This window comes from Gossypium hirsutum, chromosome D07, assembly GCF_007990345.1.
Source record: "Gossypium hirsutum isolate 1008001.06 chromosome D07, Gossypium_hirsutum_v2.1, whole genome shotgun sequence".
In the NCBI taxonomy this organism is placed as follows: Eukaryota; Viridiplantae; Streptophyta; class Magnoliopsida; order Malvales; family Malvaceae; genus Gossypium; species Gossypium hirsutum.
Window position 1 is genome coordinate 59,113,982 of NC_053443.1, and position 9,484 is coordinate 59,123,465.

General features: G+C 31.3%; 1 protein-coding gene across 1 annotated transcript; it reads right to left on the minus strand.

The window, feature by feature from the left end:
• Positions 1-7,427: 7,427 nt before the first annotated feature.
• LOC107893242 (NAC domain-containing protein 83) lies at positions 7,428-8,931 on the minus strand. The gene is made up of 3 exons (XM_016818180.2): positions 8,312-8,931; positions 7,959-8,218; positions 7,428-7,879 (listed from the first exon to the last, which is right to left on the minus strand). The coding sequence occupies exons 1-3, from the start codon at positions 8,490-8,492 to the stop codon at positions 7,583-7,585; spliced, it is 738 nt and encodes a 245-aa protein (XP_016673669.1). The 5' UTR covers positions 8,493-8,931; the 3' UTR covers positions 7,428-7,582.
• Between the last annotated feature and the right edge of the window lie 553 nt (positions 8,932-9,484).

Here is a 9,484-nt window from a genome sequence, read left to right on the forward strand (position 1 = left end):
TAAACTTAATTTTGAAGATTAAAAATGTTGCGCCCTAACTCACTGGGTGTGTCATTTTATTTCTTTGAAATAAGAGTGTTTTATTATTCAATTTATTCAAGTTAAAAGGATCGTATTTTAAAATCTTTTCAAAATTTTGATATTAAGACATTAAACAATCAATTCGGTACCAATTTTAGGCGTTACAAGGGTGCTAACCCTTCCTCGTGCGTAACCGACTCCCGAACCTGTTTTCTCAAAATTTTGCAGACCAAAAATCATTTTTAAGGTGAGCCGATTACACCTCAATAAATGATCGGTGGCGACTCCCATTTTCATTTTTAATTAGTCGATAACAAAATTTTTGATTTTCAAAAAACTGGTTTCGACAAAAGGATTTTAAATTGTATAAATGAAATTGATATTTTAAAAAATAAAAAAAGGTGAGATATATAATATTTTTTAATATTGTTTAACAATCTTTTCAGTCAAATGCTTTGAAGCAAGTGGATTATTTTTACACCCAGATAATTGAGTCGGGTTGGATTTGAATTTGTGTGTGATATTAATATATTTTATATTTATTCAAGTTTGGTTCGATCCCAAACATGAATCTTAGATTTTGTTTAAATTAAATAGTTAGGTTAAACCAATTAAAGCTCTTTTCATATTATTCTTTAATTTTAAAAAGATATTGTACTATTTTAAATTTAAGAAATTTATATTTTTTTTACTAAAATTTTAAATATAAACAACTTTCAATAGTTACATTATAGTATTGTATAATGCTATGGATTTGGTTTTTAAGTATTACAAATAAAAATAAATTGGGACAAGTCGGGCTTAAGCCATGAATCATATTTTAAATGAATCTAATTTTTTTTACTTAAATTTATTTTCTTAGTTTAATATTTTTATTCAAACTTTCGTAAATAACCCAACTCAGATTGAGTGAGAAATGAGAGATAGCGGGAATGGCGAGAGTTAAGAGGCGTTGAAGCTTATACTTCAGGAGATGCTTAAGTGGGTATTTTGATAGAGAAAAATAAGATTGAAGATGTTATGGTAATGTACAGAATTACTAACCATTGCTGAAAGCATAGGAAGTTTACATAAAATTGAAGCCCAAAATTTTGGTTTGGGCGATGAACACAATTAAATTAAAACGTATGGCCCACAAAGATTTGGTCTGACACCTATTTGATTTTACCCAAAACTGCTTGGTTGGTTGTAATGTCAGAATTATAGAATATATACTGTTGCACGGAATCATAAATGGTTAAAATATGTCATAATCCCTGTACCCTTTATCAATTTAAAATTTAGTCCTTATACTTTTATTTCTAGCAATCTAGTCTCTATACCATTTAGATTTCAAAATTTAAAATTATTTTGTTAATTTTTTTTAAATGGACTTGAATTTAACAAAATAGTTTTAACAATTGTATCTGAATTTTGAAATCTGAAAAGTAGAAGGATTAAATTCCTAAAAATAAAAGTATAGAAATCAAATTTTAAATTTACGAAGAACACAGAAACTTATGTCATATTTTAACCAGAATAGATACACCCTTATCAACTTATCATTTCGTGATTTGTTTTTTAGTGTTGGAAGAGAGATTTTAAGTAAAATTCACACCAACATTCTAACTCGAATAATTAACGACCTTAACTACTTAAACTAACCAATGACATTATAAAATACAAAAATCAAATTATTCAAAATTAAAGTATGAAGAGAGAGATGTTAGCCATGGATGGAACCCTATTTATGGTCCACACTCTCTGAGCTTCAAAACTCTTTTTTTTTTATTTTGTGCGATGCACAGGTCAGTGTATTAATTACAAAATATTAAATTTATTTGTAAGATTTATTTAAAAGATTTGTACATTTTCACAATAAAATAAAATAAAATACTGTATATTGTAAGGGATTTAAATATTATATTTAGTATTGTAAAAATACTTATACTGTCACTAAATTTTTTTTAAAATTTTACAAATATTGTTTAATTTTTAATTATTTTAAAAAATATTATAAATAATTTTTTATATGAATTATAAGCTTAAAAACATTTCAATGAAAAATAAAGGTTTGTATATTTTAAAAAATATTATTAAGTAAATTTTTATACTTATTATAATCTTTGAAATTGTATAAATTTACTATTAGCTTTACAATAGCTAAAGGATAAATACAAAAGACAAACCTTGCATTTAATTGAAAATTTTAAAACAAAGTAGAGTTAAATATATGCCTGACAAAATTGGAGGGACCTAACCTGAAAATATCCCAAAAATAAAAAAATTGTCACAGTTTTTAATTTCCAATAAATGTATGGATTAATGTTAAGTAAATATTGATTTTAAAGAGGGATTTGATTTAGACATTTAATTATGAAATTTGATATAAATATTTATGTAACATGTAATATGAATTATTACAATAATAGAATATATACAATTTTTTAAATAGTATTACCATATAACGATATTTATCATTATTGAATATTCTTTAAATTTTTGTTTTAGTAATTTTGTATATTACATTTTATGATTTTTAATTTAAAAATAATATGTTTATATTTACTTACATGTACTTGAATGAACTAAGTTGCAATATGTTAATTTTTATTTTATTTAATTTCTTGTCATAAGTTAATGCTAATATTTTTTAAGATAGAAAATAATTTATTTTTTATTAAAATATTTATAATTTCAAAAATAAATATTAATTTAAATCATTTAAAATTATATTAATTCAGTCATTGTTAATTAACTTTAATGTATTTAGTTATAACAATGTAAAAAGTTAGAGGACTTGAATAGTAATTTTAAAAAGCAGAAGTACATAAATAATTTGTTAAAAAGATGGGAAGTCGTAATTGTAATTATGTCATTTTTAAAATATGTAAATAATAATTGTACAAAAATATAAAGGACTGAATTGGTTATTTAAAATTGCGGTAGCCATTTTAGAAAACGTAAAAAATGGGAGGTCCTTACTTCTTATTAAACCATTTTTATTATACCATTTAAACCTAAATACTTTCATTTCAGCACTTCTCTCTTTTTTTTTCTATATAAAAAAAAAACAGTTTTAATCATTTCAGGATTTTCCTTTTCATGCTATATTTTTTCATATTTTATTTCATACCTTTGTGATATTCATCAATCTCGAAAGTATCCCCACCATTGTTTTGGTAGCTTTGAATTTTGAAAGGTGTTTTTATATATATATATATAATTTTTATTTAATTAAGTTCTAAGGTTTTTTTCCTTTAAACATTATGTTGACGGTTGTTGGGTGTGTCTCATATTTATTGGACGTTTTGTAGGCACTTATCGGAGACAAACACGCGACATCACAACAAGGAGATATGTGACATTGCGACAACGTAACGAGCAAGGGACGATGTCGCGACGAGGGTCGTCGGGACGAGGCGACAATCTCTTGAGGCAAGACCAGGGGCGACGTCACGATGAAGAGAGTCGTGACATCGCGACGATATCTCACCTAATGTAGCCGTGTTTTAGACTCCAAGTAAGACTTTTTTCTCCCAGTTGGACTCTAATTACTTCAGGGTTATTTTAGTATAATTAGACCTCTAATCTTAGCCTATTTAAAGGGCCTTTGTAACCCTGATTCAAACATGCCAATCAACAAGGGCTTTACTTGAGGGCGACATGTAACACCCTATACCCGACCTGATCGTCGGGTTCGGGATACCAAATGTCACAATTAACTCGAGTTACTTAACAACATTTTTAATTTGATTTATTTACAAACTTAATCAACAACAAATTTAATTCATATTTACCACATAACATTATTCTAATTTCTTATTATCAACATGTTTCGAAATCTAACTTCAAATAACCTTTCTACAATCACTAATACTCTTACAATCATTTTGCCTTACTGCGCATAAACAATTATTTACATGGACTTGAAACATAAGACTTCGTTATAAAATACGCTTAATCAACCCCTGATGCGTAGTCTCTAAGGGTGCCCCTCTATATACATGAAGCAACTATTACGCCTTTCGTGTGAACTTGGCAATGTCTGGTTTGGTCCCTTCCTATAATAACCTTGTCAGCCTTTGATCTTGCATTAAAGGAAACCACTCATAAGTTCAAATGAACTTAGTGAGATTTCTTACATTAATTATTTATGAATAACTCAATGTTATCACAAGTATAAAGATATGATGCGCGTAAGTGAACTCCTTGAATTTCTTGTAAACCTTCATAGTTCACTAGCGCAAACGACGTCCATACGTTCTTCTTGAACGCAGCATTGGCAGACATATCAGGTTGGTTTTGGACAAAGTAATACTCTTTCTAGAGCCATCCTGCTTTCTTATAACTCATGTTGGCTTGTGCATCTCCTCTGGCAGACTCTCAATGGCGGATACATATTTGCATATACTTTGAGAGAAAACCCCATTCCGCCACATATACACACATACAAGGGGTTTCCACATGTTCCTCTTACCTCGCATCTTGGCTAGACATCTTATCATCACGCTTGTCTGCGTTCCCATACACGCTAAAACCGTTATGTCAGACTTTTTGCCACGTGAATCATACAGTGATTTCCACTTATATGACCTGAAGGGCTTCCATGTTTACTACCTTGATAAATTCCATTCTACCATGAGGCGTATTTGTCCTCCACTGGATTGTATCATGGCTCGCCATGGACTTTCAACTTCGAAGAGTCAATAAGCCTCTTTTGATGTGTCGCTCCGAAGAGCCTGTAGAAACTATCTCCAACCAGTCCTCCTTAAGTCCTCTTTTAATTCATCCATTCCTCCATTACACCAAGGTTTTCCTATCTTCAACTACCTGACCAATTACGCAGCTTTAAATCCCTGAATCTAGTTTCATGCAAAAGTTTCCAAAGATTTCATAAACCCTTAACTTCTCTTTTTCTCAAATTCACGAACACAGTAAGATTAAGAAGCTTACCAGTTCACTGGATTCATTACATTCCAGACTTAAACCTCCTGATCATTATCCCATGTAGAGTTTTCCTCAACTTTCTCTTCTTCGGAGCAACCAAAGAAGGTAATGCATAAGAGAAGAAAATGAAACAGAATGGAGAAGAATTCTGCCTACAGAATGATCCTTCTCGCACATATATATATATATCCTCTTACACATGGTTATCAAAGCCCCAAATAACCATCCAATAATAATCATTTTACCTTTCACTAAGGAACTAGCCGGTTCCAACTTAACTAAACCAGAATTAAAATCCAACTATTTATCATTCAACCACTAAATTTTCCATATTTTTTAGTAGAGCCCACCAAATCTACAAATTATTTCAATTAACTCTTGATCCTTCTTAATTCCAGACTTTAATAGGAATCGGGTGTGACATGACAAGATGTAGTTGCATATAAGTTTTGGTTAGAGTTTCGGTGAAAGTTTCGTGGTAACTATGGAGAGAATTTTATTCTTGAGTTAGGGTTTTATTTTTAGGGTTTGGGTAATGTACATTTAATACATTTAGGTTTAGTTTTTCCATATTGTACTCTTGTTTGTTTACTAATTTAGTGAAAAGTCAAAGACTCCATTGCTCGTGGTTTTTCCCTTTTTGAGGGTTTTTCACGTAAAATATTTATGTTCGTTCTTCTCCACTTTAACTATCTTGTTGTTTATATGGGTCGATCCCCAACAACGGTGATGAATCTTAATAAAACATGTTTTTCTTTTTATAAATTGTTTGTATAATTAAGTCTTACTCTTGAATATTGAAAATTTATTAGATATGAAATTTTTTAAAGATTTTTTTAGATTTGTTATTTTTTCTTATAAAAAGAGCAAGATTTCTTGTATATTTTATTCTTTCACTAAACATCAAGTTTTAAAACAACGGTTGATTAACCCAAGTATCAACCACTGTACTGCATGGACAATAGACAATTTCTTTTATAAGGCCATTTAGTCAGAAACTTTTTAGAGGGGTAAAAATTAAATTATAATTTTTACGATAGTAAAAATATAATTTTATTATTTTAATAGTTTATATCTTTATAAATTTTAAAAGATTAAATTAAATTTATATCATTTTTAGTGGAATCAAAGTGTAATTTTATCTTTACAATTTTAAAATTTTAAAATTTTTAAAAGACATAAATAAAAAAATTTCTATTTTAAGAGAGACATAAATATATGACATAAATGCATAATGCAATTGTGGGTAATTAAAGTTGAACTTTCCTTGTTTAAAGATTAGAACAAAATTGGTGGGTTTTAATAGATGGGTTAATATGATTGGTTTAGGGCCTACCAATCCAGGCCTAGAGTGAAGAAACGGAAGCCGTAAAGTCAGCAATCTACGCCGCAAACCAACTGTAATGGCGTCTTTTACGGGATAACACCCACACCATGATTAATAAAACCCACTCCCACAAGAAACATTGGTCGGCAGTTCCGTAACACCCCAACCTCTCCCCCATTTCACTAAATAATATACGACCGACATACATCTACTAGTTGAAATTGAGTTGAATCTAGCTGCTTGCATTTGTTGGTGGGAGGCTGTCTTTTGTACATTCACATGTTAGTACATAAGACATGTGAATTTGGGTCCTACTCCCAAACCAAAGAAAATATAAATGATGCTCTTCTAGGAATCAAGAAATTGCAGGATGATTCTTAACCTGTTTTGTGATTGCTGCACTCACTTACATGACTTTTACTTTTTATGGATAGTTGCGATTATAAAAATAAAACGTTAACAAAAACCGTAATCTTCACTGCTAAGTGCTATGCTATGCAGGTGGCTAAACCAGAAGCGGAAGAGTTGAGATTAGGCAAAAATCCAGCTTCCTTTTTCTTCTTCTTTGGGTGACAACAAGAATCCTATTCTGATCATCATGCCATACATATGAGAAGAAGTTGGCCTGGGAATATATATATAATATATATATTAGGAGTATAAACTTATTGTCTGTCTTTTGTTCCCTTTCCCAACACAACCAAAACCATTCTTTTTAGCACAACACCACATTAATTATATACATACAAGAATCATTTTGAATGGAGAGACATTGAGAAAGAATCTCTTTACTTTTGAATGTGGTTTGGAACTGAAACCCCTTTAAATAATAATCTCAATCACCTCTCATAGATTCCATAAATGGAAGCCTTCATATGTATAATATACAAGGAAAATGAGTCCCCGTGTGCCACCATCTTATGATTTACAATTTAGATAATAGTAACGCCATAACCCACTTTTTCTTTTTTACTTGTTTCCTTTGATGCCTCTATTTTTCTTTCAAGTTTGTGTATCTACTTTTGGTCATCCCTTAAAAATCATTTGCCTTTTTTATAAAACAAAAGCTTAGATACTCAGCAATAATTTGTGCCACCACTTTCCCCTCTCACAACAATTCAACTTTCATATATGGTAAAAGGGTTTGGGATTTTGCTTCAACAACACAATTTCTTATAGTCCTTCAAATCCAACTGTTAATTTTTTTTGCCCTCTCTGTTCCCTTTTTGCTCATTTCTTGCACAACACAGTTAAAGAAAACATCTCATACAAAGTCTAGTGAAAAAGTGTGAAACTTTTTTTTTTTTACTGTTTTCTCATACAATAATGTAAAAAAGTAGTAATGACAGCAGCACTGCTTTCCTCCTGATCTAACAATCCATTGGGAGACACCTCAGTGATTTCACTTGAACTTGGTGAAGTAGGTTGAGGAGGACCAAACATAGAGCTGTCTTCCACTGTAAAATCAATACAACTAGGCATGTAGGCTGCTGCTCTAGTAGTCTGACTATTGCTACATATGACTCCATGTTTTTTTGCGTTTCTCTTCCTCTGAATCACTTTGAAAACTACCCAATCCCCATGCCATTCCCTCTTGGTCATCTGCATATATGGAGAATCCATAATTACTATGACGAGTGCTGCCAATGAGCTATGCTACAAAGTTATATTATGTTCATACCTGTGTTTGATCTGCAGAGCCAACAAGACGAAACTGATGCAAGAGCCATCGGGGTTTAGTATCAGTACAAGGCTTCCTTTCACAGAAAATCAAAGCTTGTCTCATCCCAACCACTTGATTAGTACCAGAAGCTAAAATTGGTTTCTCTTTACCAATTGACTTCCAGTAACCAGAACCAGCTACTACTCTCTTACGTTTCTTGTTGTTACTGTCATTACCATATCTGCTGCTAAAGAAATACCTTTTTTCTTTCACATCACCTGAAAGTGAAACCCACAAATATTAACATCATGATATAGACATAGGTTTCATTAAACTTTAACAAGGCTTTGCATTGAACTTCATTGCCTAACCTGGTAGACTCCAAGGATCAGTCTGAAAAACATCAAACTCAGGAATGACAGAAGCAGGTAAAGGAAGGTTCAAAGCCTTTTTCTTCAAGTAATGAACCACAAGCTCTTCATCTGTAGGACGGAACCTGTAACCAATGGGCATTTTGATCCCTCCATTTACAACAAACCTTTGACCTTCCATGCTTAAAACTTAAAAACTCTCGACAAAGAAAAAAAAAAGACCCTCCTCAACCAGCTAGCTCAAGTTTGTATATATGTTTTAACTTATATGAAATCTCTCAAAGTCCCCAAACTCGAAGCTAGCTTAGTTTATTGAAATCAAGCAAAGTAACCCATGTGGGATTGAAATGTCCAAATAAACCCAAAGCAAAGAAAAGGCAAAAGAACAAAAGGAAGACTTGTAGGGAGAAGAAAGACAGATAGGTTCCTTTTATATAGAGAGAGAGGAAAACAACTGCTCTTATTCTGACTCGGAGCTTGGAACTCTTTCCTTGACCGTAATTTAAAAAAAAAAAAACCATTGCTTTATGTTGACGGGTCTTTTCTTACAGAAACGTGTAAGAAAACTTCTACCGTTTTTGGTCAAAGCACCCTCTCTCCCTCTCTGCATTTTCTGCAATGAGCCCACTTTGGTGCTAGTTCTCTTTTTAAGTGGAGCCCCTCCCCTCCAAACACATCCAAGGGCACATATCTTTTCTGTAATACTTACTACATCCATTCATTGCATCTCCATCGTCCATTTCAAATACTATCATCTTTACAACATTATGATTATTAGTTCACCCAATTAACTTTTGAAAATGTCTTCCTTAATTCCCTCAACCTCGATCTAATTTAAAAAAGGAAAGATAAGTGTGGATATCATCAATTAGAAGTGTCAATGAAAATAAGGTTAATTGGAAAACAGATTTTTATAAGTGTATGATGAAAGGGAAAACCTTACAGTTCACCCAAAGTGAAAAAGTGGGAGCCTTTTATGTTTCCTAAATTCTAATCCTTCAAGTGGATAATGAGATAAAGATTTTGTTGTTAGATTTTATGTTTTGGTTACCCTCCAACTTAATCATGCACATGGACATGGTTGTTACCTCCTACTGTGTTCTGTAATTCTATGTTTTTGGCTTAAAATCAAAGTTTTTGCCCACATCAACATTTTCAAAGCTTAAAAGTTTA